Source organism: Myotis daubentonii, chromosome X, assembly GCF_963259705.1.
Source record: "Myotis daubentonii chromosome X, mMyoDau2.1, whole genome shotgun sequence".
In the NCBI taxonomy this organism is placed as follows: Eukaryota; Metazoa; Chordata; class Mammalia; order Chiroptera; family Vespertilionidae; genus Myotis; species Myotis daubentonii.
In genome coordinates this window covers 88,708,921-88,724,026 of record NC_081861.1, presented here as the reverse complement: position 1 = coordinate 88,724,026, position 15,106 = coordinate 88,708,921, and the positions used below count along the sequence as shown (strand labels likewise).

Below are 15,106 nucleotides of genomic sequence, written 5' to 3'. Positions count from 1 at the left end.
CATTTTCACAGCAGGTCTGCAATAATCACAGAGCTTAACCGTCCCACGGGTGGGAGAGGTTATGAGCAAGCCCGTGCTTGGCCCACTGTGAAGTGGCCGAGGTGGGGGGCCTGGGGGGAGGGGAGCGGCGGCCTGTGCGCAGGCACAGAAGAACCGTTTGGGGAGGCAATTGCGCAGAATCCGGGAAAAGCACCTTACACAACCCTTGCTACGTGCCTGGCACTCTTCTAAGCGCTGTAGATCAATAGCAACACATCCTCCCGACCATGCTACGATTGAAGTACTCGCCGTCACCACCCTCTTACAGGTGAGGAAGCTGGCACTGAGAGGTTCGGCCACTGGCTCAAGGCCATTGGGCTTGTAGCGATCAGCGGCAGGATCACAAAGCAACCAAGACAGTCCCGCTCCAGAGCCCTTGCTTTGGAGCAGAAAATCTTAAAAATGAAAAAGCGCCCATTCCCTCCATGACCAGGCATGGACCTCTGCCGAGTGCACCTTCTGGACACACGCTGGTACGTGTAGTGCATCAGGACACATGCTCAAGGGTGGTGGGAAACACTGGCAACACTCTAAATTCCCACCAGGAAGGAGGTGGATGAATGCAGTGTAGTGTATGCACCCTACATCTTTTCACTGGGTAGATGAAAACGCCCCAGTCCAAAGAATGCACAGATTCCAAAGGCACACAGCAAGCTGCAGAGCAATGGCCTCGGATACACATTTTTAACTTGTCTTTTGAAACTAGTCAATCTGATATAAGGTCTGAGAGTACATATAGGTGTGCCTACAGACATGATATAAAGGCCTGGGAGGACGCACAGCCAATGCTTACCAGTGGGCAGCCCGCCAGGGCGCCAGTTGTCTCTCAAATTTTCCTGAACCGCCTGCTTCCCAGCTTCCCAGCTTTCCTGAGCTGAGCAGCCCTGGCCCTGCCTTGGTTTCTATAAGGCCCTCCAGTGTTAGAATTTCCACTTGCTTGCCACCCAACCCCTACTCCAACAGCCTTCCTCCCTTCCTTCCACACTTCTTCCTCTCTTTCCCATTCATACTCCCCTGTCTTTAAAAACATTATATATATATATATATATATATATATATATATATATATATATTTTTTTTTTTTTCAGAGAGAGGAAGGGACAGGGAGAATGTAGGGCGCGGCTCTAGGTTTCAGCCTCGGACTGACCTGTTGGCAAAGCTACGAACCAGTCCCAGCTTAGAGGGCACAGTCCCCTTAGCATAATTAGGCTTGACCTTATGTCCCTCCCTAAATCTTATCTGGGAAGCTAATGGGCTGAGGGAGATGTAGCAAGTGCTGCCAAAACAAGTGAAACTCACAAGAACATTGTAACTATGGTGACCACTGCCTTGTTTACCTCTGGCTATAAAATAAAGGCTCAGCTTGCCTCTGGATCTCTCTCTGTGGCCTCAGCCAGGCACAGGAAGATCCACCCCTAGATCCAGCTTATTCTCTTTGTCTGTCATTTCTTCATCCTTCACTGCCCTCACTCAGGCTTTTGAACCCTTGGCTGAGCTGGCTCGGCACAGGAGAGATGGAAACATCAATGATGAGAGAGAATCATTGATTGGCTGCCTCCTGCACACCTCCTACTGGGGATCGAGCCTGAAACCTGGGCATGTGCCCTAACCAGGAATCCAACCATGAATTCCTGGTTCATAAGTTGATGCTCATCCACTGAGCCATGCCTGGTCGGGCCATACTCCTCTGTCTTTCCAGTCGCCTCTCCCTCCTGCAGCCTACTCTGGCTGATCTCCTAGAGAGGCCGGAGCTGTCTGAACACCTCTTGCAAGAGGGCACTCAAAGACCCAATTTTTCTGGCTCTGATAGAGAAGGTTATGCAGCAGGGAGATTGGGTACACTCTAAATCTCTGATCCTCCTCCTCAAGTGTGCCCTGCCTCCCCTCCCCCCAACCTCTGCCTGTGTGTAGCTGATGCCCTCCCCCACTCCTCCCAGTGACTTTTAAAGACATGGTGTGCTATTTCCGACCTGCTAAGATGGATGAGGAAGGCTATAGCAAAATCTCCTGTACCCACCACGGTCCTAGGAAACATTACCCATCCATCCACTGGAAGCCTCAGCATCCCTCTGGCCATTTCCATTTCTTCCCTCCCATCCTCCTTCCCTCTCTACCCCACAGGGAGAATCCTAGAACTTCTCCACACCTCCCCCACTCTCCTCATCCCTGGGGCTCTACTGGCTCCAGTTTCCCTGCTTTTTGTAGGTCCTCACCAATCTCTGCTAACGCCCTTCCGGCAATATCCCCATTTTTGGTTTTGACCTACTATCTTGGCCTGGGCTGAGGCCAGTATCAGGGGATTCACTTAGCCTTCCCCACCACGATAGCTCTTACCCCACAGACCAATGACCCTCTGGGATTCATTGCTCTAACTGCCAAGTGTACCACTGGCACATAACTTGGGTGCTGGAGAAACGACCACTGTGTTCATCTGTTGATCGAAACACCAGGTCGGCTCACTGTGAACCAGACTCTATTCCCACAAGCCCCTCTCAAACAGCTCCCCCGCCCCCGCCCATCGTGACACTTTGGGCTTCCAGGATCAATGTCAGCTTAGACTCTGTGTCCAGTAGTCCTAGATATGTCTGGGTATTCGTCCAGTCCCAGTGTACTGTCACCCAAGCAGCTGGGAAAGCTTCTATGAACATATGCAAACAGGTTTGCTGTCCACATTAGTTTTCCTTTCTCTTGGGCAATTATCTAGGACTCGGCTTGTTGGATGGAGCAAATGGTAAGTATATTTTTAACTATATAAGTGACGTACAAAATGTTTTTCAGTTTGTCAATATCATTTTACATTCTCCCCAAGAATGCACGATAGTTCTGGTGCTTCCTCATTCTTTCTAGCACTAGCATTCTCTGTATTTTATTTTACATTTTAGCTAAGCTTATAGGCATGTGGTGGCATTTCACTGTGGCTTTAATTGGTGTTTCCCTTAAGATGAATGAGGTTGAACATCTTCTCAATTGCTTCCTGGTCTTCCATTGTCTTCTTTAGCACAGTGTCTATTCCATTTTCTTGCTCATTACTTATTGAGTTGCTTAATTTTGTATTGTTGAACATTGAATGTTCATTTTCTGTTTCAGATATAAGCCTTTTATAATATGTGTGTTGCCCTGGCCTATGTGGCTCAGTTGCTTAGAGCATTATCCTGGGCACCAAAGGCTCTTGGTTCAATTTCTGGTCAGGCTACATGCCCAGGTTTCAGGTTTTTTTTTTGTTTTTGTTTGTTTGGTTTGTTTTGTTGTTGTTTTTTTAGGTTTGTATTTTTTAATCAGAACTCTGACTCCTTCCATTCTCATCCATGGTTGGGCATGGGGTTACAGCTGCAGCAGAATGCTGTTTGTTGATTTGAGAAAACTGAAAATGTTTTGTACTTACAAAGGTGGATGGAATTCAAAAACCGATCCCCACCGATTTTTATGAAAAACATGACTATTCCTCTTGAGGGTCTCAAGTCAAAACAAGGCAACCGCCTAGTGATTTATCATCCCCACTAAGCATTTTCCGTCTTCCAGAAGGCATTAGAGAAAGGGCCAACGTCCGCCGGGAGCGATTGTAAACATACCACTGACAGCTTGGACACTTTGTTTTCAAATGCAGCAGGACTTTTTCCTTTGGCCCTGATGGAAAAGCCAACTCCTAGGGCTGTTTAGGCAGGAGCAGACAGGAGGGCTCCCCAAAACCTATGAGTGAGGGCCCAGTGGTCCCCCTTGGCCGGAGTGTGGCTGGAGCATCATCAAAGGCAATCGATACATTTATGGCATATGAAAATTGTCTTGTGGTCCCCAACTGGCCCCCAGGCTCAACCTGGCTGGATGCGGGGCATGGGAGGTACAAAACAAGGCACATGGTGGAGGTGGTCCCCACTCCCGGCCCAGAAAGATTATGTCTTCGCACGATTCCAAAAGTGTTGGAAAGTGGAGGAGTTGATGACACTCACTATGAGCAACAGCAGCAGGTACAGGAATATCATGACCGTAAACCAATGGCTGGAAAACCAGGACAGCTGGCTTGAAGCCCTCTTGGCCTGCTTCTGTGAGTACACCAGCAGGTACTTCACTCGCAGGAGCTGGTTGTTGGTGACCACAAAGTACTTTGGAGGGATGTCTCCCCCTTCACTGTGCTTGATTCTCGCCCTCCTGCGATCTATCTCCTTGGAGTCTTTCTTCTTGGTTTGGCACTTGACATCTGGATGGTCTATGACCTCACACACAGCCACGCAGCTGAGGATGGGGCCAAGGAGGCTACGCTGCCACCCATAGCCATGGGGGCTATAAATGAGGGCCAGGCTCAAGTCACTGGTGAGGTAGGTCCCTTCCCAGAACAAGGATGTCTTGTTCAGGTGGCAGTGCAGGCCATTGTGGATGATGGAATGGAAGTTTTCTAGGCGGCTCCCATGGAAGGCGTAGATTAGGTCTCGTTCTCCTTTGGTATCATAAAATTTGGCATTCGCTGGGTCCGAGTGCTCGATTTCAAATAGGAAGTCCGGCACAGGGACAGGAGTGTGAGGGGCACCAGTCAGCTTTTGGATCTTTTCAAACTCTGACTTCCCTGCACTGTGGACTGTCAGGACCTTTGAGGATAAAATCCAGCTCAGCAGGTCCCAGGCCCCTTTGTCTTTATCTTCAGAGGACTGGAGAAGCTCTTTCAGGTTGGCTAACTTGCTGGCATCTGCAAGCTGAAGTCCCAGGTTTCAGTTTTGATTCCAGTTCTGCGTTTTGTGTGAGGCAGCCCATCAATGTTTCTCTCTCATATTAATGTTTTTGTCCTCTCTCTCCCTCTTCCTTCTTTTCTCCCTAAAAATGAATAAAATAAAACAAAGTTATAATAAGTGTGTTTTTCAAATATTGTTTCCCAGTTTGTGGCCTTTGTTTCCATTTTCTTTTCTTTTTTAAATATATCTTTTTAAAACTTTTATTTAATTTTTCTTTTTTCTTATTTTGTTTTCCTATTCCAGTGTGCATTCAACATTATTTCATATTAGTTTCAGTTGTACAGCACAGAGGATTTTTTTTAAAAAAACACCTTTTAAGATATAGTTCACATACCACGTAATTTACTCATTTATAACATCTGAATCAGAGGGTGATATCAGGAAGATGGTGCAGTAAGAAGCCTCACATCCTCCTTCCCCCATGGCGACACTGACTCAAGGATGGCACATGCCCAATTCCCTTTGTGAGAAATCCAGAAACCAGTTAAGAAGCTTGTGCACCCCAGGGGAGCGACAAACCAACTACGTTGAAGTGGGTAGGAAAATTCATGGCTCTCACTTACCGGAGTCTCTCCCCCAACAGTGCAATGTGCAGGAGGAAAACTCCTAGCTCAGTGGCTTCTCCCTCAGGAGAGAAAGAGAAAACTGTTTCAATACATCCAATGTTCCAATTTTCCAGAGACACTTCTTAAGAGGCTGGTTTCTTCCTTGCCAGCATCTAAGCACCACAGATCAGGGACTGCTTTGAAAAAAGTAATGTTTCAGACTAGTACACATTATCCCTCCTCCCAGCACAGTGTGGCAATTGGGAGAAAACTCCCAGATCCTCAGCTTCTCCCTGGGGAGGGACAGAGAGGAAAGAAACATACATCCTCCATTCAGCCTTTTTGAGAGGCTGCCCGAAGGACTTGTTTCTGTCTTGCCCAAATCTAAGCACTGACAGGAAAGGGTGCTAGGTTGGGGGCTTTGGAGAACAAAGGCGACAGTTTGGACTGCTACACTCCCCTGAGGAACTGAGCAGGAGGAAAACCCACCTCCCAGTTTCTTCCTGGGGAGCATGCATCCGATTTGGGGATTTCCTGGGGAACTACCTGAGCAAATAGTTTCTGCCTCATCTGTCTCTGAACATTGTCTATTTCCCTAAAGGCCACTGAGAATAAAAGAGTTGGTTGGTTAGTATTCCATTGTATATATGTAGCACGTTCTTTTTTTAATCCATTCATCCATTGATAGACCTTGGTTTTCTTCCATATCTTGGTTATTGTAAATAAGGCTGCAATTAACATAGGGGTACATCCATCTTTTTGAATTAGTGTTCTCCTTTTCTTCAGATAAATATCCAGAAGTGGAATTGCTGGGTTGTATGGTGTTTCTGTTTTTAATTTTCACATAATAAGGTATATAAATGTTGAATCACTTATTTTGTACTGTAATGGGGTAACCCGCGGAGACGACCACCAGGCACTCAGATCAAAATTTAGGAGCCTTTATTAAGCTGGCCAGCGACTACAGTTACAGCACCCTGCCGAAGCAGAGGCTGAACTGCAGTGCCGACTTCCATGGCCAGCGACTACAGTTACAGCACCCTGCCAAAGCAGAGGCTGAATTGCAGTGCCAACTACAGGAGTTACATTTTATTATTAAATTCTGTGGAGGCCCAGAGAAAAATGTGTCTTTCAAATTCTGGGCCCCCAATATGGAGGAAACTTTCTTTATTTATACTTTTTCCAGTCCTTTGCCTCCCAAATTTGGAATGAGACTTCCGGGCCTTCTGAGAAAGAAGGGGCCATGAGACCATATCTCAAGGCGTGGCCTGATGTCAGTACCTTCCTGTCTATATGTTCTAGGACAGCGTGCCCGACCTGGCCGAAGCGCCAGATATGCAGCCCAACACAGTACCCCTGAAACTAATATACTATATTATATGCCAACCAACTATACTTTCATAAAAAAAATTTAAGCAACAGCAACATCAAAAAGAGTTGGTCAGCTTGCTTTTGCTCAAGAGGAAGTGAAGTTCAGTAGACAGACATCAGATAGGTCTGCGTATTTGTCTTTTCCTTACTGTACAGTCACCTTAGAAATGGCAGTCAGTCTCCAGGAAGTTGAGCAGTTTGGGGAATGAGGTGATGGTTTTTAGATGTGTTAAGGTTGAGGATCTTATAGGACATGCTAATGGAATTATCCAGATTGTACTTCAAAATTTTGATTCTGGAGCTCCAGTGAGTAGTCAAAGTTAGAAATACATACTTAGGAGTCCTTCATTCCCTCATCAAATATTTTAGGAGTGTTTGTTCACACACTATTACCTAGCAAGTCTGCTGTAGTCCTCTTGATCCCATTCTCTTTGCCCCCCTCAGAGGTAATCTTTATTCTGAATTTGTCATCATAAAATCAATGAAACCAAAAGTTGGTTTTTGAAAAGATAATAAAAAATCACAAATCTTAGGCAAACTGACCAGGAAGAAAAAGAGATTCCTCAGCCCTAACCGGTTTGGCTCAGTGGATAGAGCGTCGGCCCTCAGACTCAAAGGTCCCAGGTTCAATTCCGGTCAAGGGTATGTACCTTGGTTGCGGGCACATCCCCAGTTGGGGGTGTGCAGCAGGAGGCAGTTGATCGATGTTTCTCTCTCATCGATGTTTCTAACTCTCTATCCCTCTCCCTTCCGCTCTGTAAACAAAAAAAAAAAAAAAAAATCAATAAAATATACTTAAAAAAAAAGAGAGATTCCTCAGAAATCACCAAAATCAGGATTAAAAAGAGAAACAGCACCACTGACTCTATGTAAGTTGAAAAAAATAGAAGAAAATAGTGTGACAACTTTATGAGAACAAATTATACACAAGATGCAATGAGAACATTTGAGGGAAGACACAAACTCCAAATCAGACTTGTTAACTTGAAAACAAAAGCTAAGGGGAGAGGCAACAAGTGTTTATTGGAGATCAAAGAATACTAGTAGATTCAGGAAGCACTGATTCAGGCAGAAACCCAGATAATATTCTGAGTATGGGGTGAAGGCAAGGGGTTTTTATGAGAAAAGGAAGAGCAATCATTACATGAATAGAAGGAAGAAATTTCTATTAGTGCAAATAAGCTAAGTTATTCGTTAGCTATACATGGTGGTGCAACCTCTAAAGAATGTCCTTAATTTTCAGTCCTTTCATCTGCTTTCCTGTTTTACAAACAGTTGTTTGGAATACAATGTTGCTTTGGCCCAGTCCAAAGGTTATTTTGTCCACTTCAAACATTCCAAAGGTTTGAGGAGTAAGAGGTATGTGCAAGGCAATTCCTCTGAGGTGGAGGCTTGGACTCCATTTTGAAATGACTCTGTTTCTATCATTTTACATAGAATCAGTAAAAGATTTAAAAAGTCAAATAAATTAATAACTGAAAATATTCCCACAATGAATAGGTCCTGTCCAGGTGGCATTACTGCTTAATTCTATCAAACATTTCAGGTAGAAATAATAACAACACTCCTCAGAACTCTTTTAGATAATAGATGAGGAATGGACACTTTCAAATTAGCTATGTTAGCGGACAGCTCTGAATCGGAGAGGGGCTGTCCCCTCCTCGGCTCCTGTCAATCTCATAAGAAAGGTTTCAGAGGAATGACAGACAGCAACATTGTAGCAAAGCAAGCAAATTTATTAAGAATACATGACATAAAGCACAAGTGGGAAACCCAGCTAATCTGAGCACCTCACCTGGTGGAAGTTTTCTGTCTATAGGTTTCAAAGTTCCTTTGCCAGATATCTTGGGCCACAGACTAGATTTCAAAGTCCCCCTTTTTCTTTGTTGTGGCTTTTTCCAGAATTTATGAGAACATCTGGCGATTTTATCTAGGCAAGTACCAAGACTACTGACTTCTTTGTTCAGTGAGTGAGATAAACTCCACCCTCAACACACCTTCCCAAAGACAGCTGACTTCTTTGTTTAGTAGGAGAAAACTCTCCCCTTCTTAAACCCTTCCCCTCTTGCTTCCTTAGCATCCCCCAAGTGATATTTGTCCTTGGGTTTAGCTGGGGTCTTTGTTCTCTATTTTCCCAGGCCAGGGTGATTTAAGCCATGTATTCTATGGTTAAGGAGGAGAGCCATTAACCATTTGCATCCAAGTCTCCTTGGTTGGGGAAGATAAGGTCACGATTCACAAACTGCCCAAACTGTTTGGCCTTGTTTAATTCTCTTGTCTCAGTTTACCCTTCCACTTGCCCAGGAATTTTCATAGCTTCTTACTGTCCTGCCACAGGTCTATTAGGCCAATATTACTGTAGTGCAAACCCCTGACAGCTGGGTTTTTTATTGTAGTGCAAGTGCCTGATATTAAGCTTTAAATTGCCGAGACATCCTCTTCAAAGACAGATATCTCGAGTAAATGCATTGCCAGCTACAGGACTGAATAAAGAGCTACGCTGCCGCACCCCTGAAGTTTCCTTTGTTTTAGAGATCTCTGACCACTCTTTTTTTCCCTTTCCTGCACTTTAATTCCTGTTCCTATGTTTTGAATTCATCAAATAAGAGTAACTTGTGAAACCTTAGGCCCCTCACCCTCGACTCCAATAAAAGCAGAGCCCAAGTTCAAGTACTCTTTATCTGCAACCTTGCCAAGTGGCCCTGTACCCTTCAGGACTTGTAAGTAATAAACCTTGTTCTTTCAAAGTTTCCTGATGTTTACTGCTGAGGTTTCTCTCTCAGTCATGCTAAGAACCACAAATGCTGATCCAGCCACAACATTGGTTCAGAAAGAGGGCTCACCTTGGGTCCAGGGTCCTAATACTTCCAGGCATTTCTAGCCAATAGTATCATTAATAAGCTGAGACCAGCACAAAACAATTACTCTGATGCCAAAGACACTCAAAAACATCCAAAATTAAGAAAAGTGCAGATCATTTTTTCTCCTAAATATAAATGAAATAATCCTCAACAAAATATTAGCAAACTGAATTCAGAAGCATATAAAAAGTATTATATACCATAACTAAGTGGGATTTATTCTGGGAATACAAGTGTCAATGAAAAGAAAACTGAATCTCTGGAAATGTAAAGAATTTTTATTTGGGCCCATCTGAGGACTGTAGCCTGAGAGCAGATCTTCAAGAAACCTTGAAACAGTGCTCCAACTTCGAAAAAGTGAGAGGTGCTTATATAGGCAGAGGAGTAAGCTGAAAGTACATCTGGCTCATTTTTAATTAGGGTACACATATTTCAGTGATTAACAATTTAACATGAAAGGAAAGGATGTATATGAAAATAAGGTTGGGTTTGGAAACAATTAAATTGCCTTGAAACTCTTGGAGATGCATTTTATCTTGTGGATGACAAAAAGGAGTTCTATGGAGAGTAAGCTCCCCAGAGGATTTGATCATAAATTCCTAACTGGACAGGTCATGGTGGGGTGTCATGCCCCAGGTACATAACTTTTTTAGTAAAAGGCTTATCTTTGCCTTAAGCAAGCCCTGCCCATTGTTTCTATGCATCTAGATTAACACACCTTTGAAATGCTCCCTTTCAGACACCTCAAGAGAACCCATAATCGTACCTATCCTATAATCTCACCTTGCTTGCTTCCTCCCACCTTCATATAATCTTCCTTATGTTCCCTTCTTAATCTCAAGTGCATAAAAGAAGCTGAAAAACTGTTATTCTCTGGATCATTTGAGATCTTGCTCCCAGACATGTCATCATTTGTCTTAAATAAACTCTTATAAAAATTCTCTACAGGTTTGGACATTTCTTACATTGATAATCTGGATATAGAAAGAACAGGCACTGTTTTCTATAATCACTGATATATATGACTATTCCCCATGGTTTGCCATAGGATGAATTTTTAGACTATTCTTCCCTGGTTACTGATTTAGTCAGAAGAGCTTAAGCTCCATTTCTTTCCTCATTTCCCCCTTTTGGTCATAAGTCAATCCAGAAGATGTATTGATGACTATTTTGATAATTGCTCAGTCCCACGAAGCTAGGAAGGCTCATTCCTAGGACTTCATCTGTGGTTATGTTAAGACAGTTTACAGCATTTTTCCTTCTGGCCAATGGGGAGGAAGAGGCTTTTAGGTAACCTGGAATATGAGCATGGGCCAAATTATTGTTTTTTAAGAATGGTTTTCCCATTACGTTTAGTGAGGCATTTGACAGTTAAGGAAAAAAGCTCTGCATCATTTCTAATCTAAGGGCTATCATGATTTTGGTATTGTTATTTCTGTTGTGCATCTTCCTTCTGCATCTATTAACATAATAAAAAGAGAAACAATAAAAACAATGCAACCACGATTATTTGGTTAATAGTATGTGACTTAAAGTTATGTTAACCGTGAGAAAAAGCCAGTAGGTAGCTAGTAAAGAATCAGTGTCGTCGTCATCATCATAATGAATGATTAGAACATCACTTTCTTTTTTTTCAGTTTTAAGTATTTATTGCTCTTGTCTTCAATGCAGGTACTTAACTCTAAGTATTTATAATTTAATTTTTTGAAATCACCATTTTCCACAACGGGCTCACAAAATTCCTCAAAATTTAATTTTCAGTGTTTAGCTCTAGCACAGAAAATACAGAAATAGTTTATTCTTTTATTTCCAAACTACTATTCTTTTTTTCCTTGAAATTATTTTTCATTTTATTATTATTATTATGTTTAAATTAAACCTTTATTTTTCAGATTATTACAGTTGTTCCTCTTTTTCGCCCCAATATCTCCCCTCCACCCATTTCCCACCCCACCCTCTGCCCTTACCCCAACCCCCCACTGTCCTCATCCATAGGTGTACGATTTTTGTCCAGTCTCTTCACTCACCCCCCACTTCCCTTCCACCCCCCCCAGAATAGTCAGTCCACTCCCTTTCTTTGCCCCTGATTCTATTATATTCACCAGTTTATTCTGTTCATCAGATTATTTATTCACTTGATTTTTAGATTCACTTGTTGATAGATGTGTATTTGTTGTTCATAATTTGTATCTTTGTCTTTTTCTTCTTCTTCCTCTTCTTAAAGGATACCTTTCAGCATTTCATATAATCCTGGTTTGGTGGTGATGAACTCCTTTAGCTTTTCCTTATCTGTGAAGCTCTTTATCTGACCTTCAATTCTGAATGATAGCTTTGCTGGATAAAGTAATCTTGGTTGTAGGTTCTTGGTATTCATCACTTTGAATATTTCTTGCCACTCCCTTCTGGCCTGCAAAGTTTATGTTGAGAAATCAGCTGACAGTCGTATGGGTATTCCCTTGTAGGTAACTGAGTTTCTTTCTCTTGCTGCTTTTAGGATTCTCTCTTTATCTTTTGCTCTTGGCATTTTAATTATGATGTGTCTTGGTGTGGTCCTCTTTGGATTCCTTTTGTTTGGGGTTCTCTTTGCTTCCTGGACTTGTAAGTCTATTTCTTTCACTAGGTGGGAGAAGTTTTCTGTCATTATTTCTTCGAATAGGTTTTCAATATCTTGCTCTCTCTCATCTTCTGGCACCCCTATAATTCTGATGTTGGTACGCTTGAAGCTGTCCCAGAGGCTCCTTACACTATCTTCGTATTTTCGGATTCTTTTTTCATTTTGCTTTTCCGGTTGGGTGTTTTTTGCTTCTTCGCATTTCGAATCTTTAACTTGATTCTTGCGCTCCTCTGATCTGTTGTTGGGTGTCTGTACAATATTCTTTATTTCAGTCAGTGTATGCTTAATTTCTAGTTGGTTCTTTATCACAATATCGAGGGTCTCATTAGATTTCTTGAGGATCTCACTACATTTATCTGCGGTCTCACCAGTCTTTTCGAGGGCCTTACTAAGTTTATCGGCAGCTTCTAGACAGTTCTTGAGAGACCTTAAAAGTGTGGTTTTGAGATCTATATCTTCCATTTCTGACATTGCATCCTGTTTCTTTGTCTCCACATTTTTTTTATGTTTTCTTGGTGCACCCCCTAGTGGTCCTTGTGCGCAGTCTTGTTGTAGTTAATCCTTGATTGTTGTCGGCAATACTGGGGGTGATTTGACCTCCAGGCTAACTGGCTATGAGAGTCCGCTGTGTCTGCAGTGAGAGAGCTTCTGTGCTGGATCTCTAGGGCGGTGCTAATCTAGCATTTGCCTGGGCTATCCGGCAAATGGCTCTGTGCAGGGCTTGGGCGGGGCGGGTCCCCGGGGATCTACAGGGCAGGCTGGAGCGAGCAGTTATGGCTGCTCTCAGTTCCGTCCCTAGGGGCTCTGCCTCACAGAGTCCCAGCAACCACTGCAAATCTCGGAGAGAAAGCTGCCTTCGAGTTCCGACTGAAGCCAGATAGTCCCGCTTCTCCCGTTTGAGTCTGGGTCCCTAGAGACTCGCCCGGATCTGGAGCTCAGAGTCTGAAACTCCCTCCCGATTGAAAACAACAACCGCGCCCTCCACTGCCAGCCCGCTCCGCATGCACTCCGCACCTGAGTATTTCACTACAGCACTGCGCCTCCTCTGAGACTGGGTATGATATTCTCTTTCCTCCTAGTTGTAGAATTTTCACTCAGCCAGCCTTCCTGTGGTTCTGGATGATATCCATTCCGTCTTTTAGGTGTACCCTTGAATTGGTTGTTCGAGGCAGCAAACTCCGGTGTTAACCTATGCCGCCATCTTGGTTTCTCCGCCCAGTAAACTGAATAGAATATTCATCAGCTTTATGCTGATGTGCCAAAATGAGACTAGTATGGACATTTTAATGATGTTGATTCTACCAACCCAAGAACATGGTATGTTCTTCCATCTGTTTATGTCTCCCTCTATCTCTTTTTTCAATGTCCTGTAGTTTTCTGAGTAGAGGTCTTTTACCTCTTTAGTTAAGTTTATTCCTAGGTAGCTTAATTTTTTTGGTGCGATGGTAAACGGGATTGTTTTTATAATCTCTCTTTCTGAAAGTTCACTATTGGTGTATAGAAATGCCTCAGATTTCTTGGGGTTAATTTTGTATCCTGCTATATTGCCAAATTCATGTATTAAGTCTAGTAGCTTTTTGATGGCGTCTCTAGGGTTTTGTATGTATAATATCATGTCGTCTGCAAATAAGGACAGTTTTACTTCCTCTTTTCCAATTTGGATGCCTTTTATTTCTTCTTCTTGTCTAATTGCAATGGCTAACACTTCCAGTACTATGTTGAACAGGAGTGGTGAGAGGGGGCATCCCTGTCTTGTTCCTGTTCTTAGGGGAAATGGTGTTAGTTTTTGTCCATTGAGTATGATGTTGGCTGTGGGCCTGTCATATATGGCTTTTATTATGTTGAGGTATGATCCTTCTACTCTCGCATTGCTGAGAGTATTTATCAAAAATGGGTGTTGAATTTTGTCAAATGCTTTTTCTGCATCAATTGATATGACTATGTGGTTTTTTTCTTTCAATTTGTTTATGTGATGTATCACGTTTATTGATTTGCGGATATTGTACCATCCTTGCATACCGGGGATAAATCCTACTTGGTCATGGTGTATGATCTTTCTGATGTACTGCTGGATCTGATGTGCTAAGATTTTGTTGAGGATTTTGGCATCTACGTTCATGAGGGATATTGGCCTGTAATTCTCTTTCATTGTGTTGTCTTTACCTGGTTTTGTTATTAGCGTGATGCTGGCTTCAAAGAATGAGCTTGGAAGTGTTCCTTCCTCTTGGATTTTTTGTAGTAATCTGAGGAGGATAGGTTTTAGTTCTTCCTTGAATGTTTGGTAAAACTCCCCTGTGAAGCCATCTGGTCCTGGGCTTTTGTTTGCTGGAAGCTTTTTGATGACTGCTTCAATGTATTCCATACTTATTGGCTTGCTGAGATTATTAGATTCTTCCTGATTGAGTTTTGGAATGTTGTATATTTCTAGGAATTTGTCCATTTCCTCCGGGTGTCTAGTTTGTTGGAGTAGAGCTGTCCAAAGTATTTTTTAAAAATCATTTGTATGTCTGTGGGGTCTGTTGTTATTTCGCCTCTATCGTTTCTGATTTTGTTTATTTGGGTCCTCTCTCTTTTCTTCTTGGTGAGTCTGGCTAGAGGTTTGTCAATCTTGTTTATCCTTTCAAAGAACCAGCTCTTGGTTTCCTTTATTTTCTGTATTGTTTTTTTGGTCTCTATATCATTTATTTCTGCTCTAGTCTTTATTATCTCCTTCCTTCTGCTCACTCTGGGGTTTTCTTGTTGCTCTCTTTCTAATTCTTTGAGTTGGAGAGTTAGATGATTTACTACCATTTTTTCTTGTTTGTTGAGATAGGCCTGTAGAGCTATAAACTTCCCTCTCAGGACTGCTTTCATTGTGTCCCATAGGTTTTAGATTGTTGTGTTTTCATTGTCATTAGTTTCCAGGATGTTTTTAATTTCTTCTTTGATCTCATTGATAACCCAATCAATATTTAATAA

General features: G+C 42.7%; 1 protein-coding gene across 1 annotated transcript; it reads right to left on the bottom strand.

Moving 5' to 3' along the window:
* Positions 1 to 3,309: 3,309 nt before the first annotated feature.
* LOC132223551 (protein mono-ADP-ribosyltransferase PARP16-like) lies at positions 3,310 to 4,736 on the bottom strand (the record flags this gene model as incomplete). Its single annotated transcript, XM_059678676.1, has 1 exon — positions 3,310 to 4,736. A coding segment is annotated over one exon (810 nt), but the record flags the coding sequence as incomplete, so codon positions are not given.
* Positions 4,737 to 15,106: the final 10,370 nt, after the last annotated feature.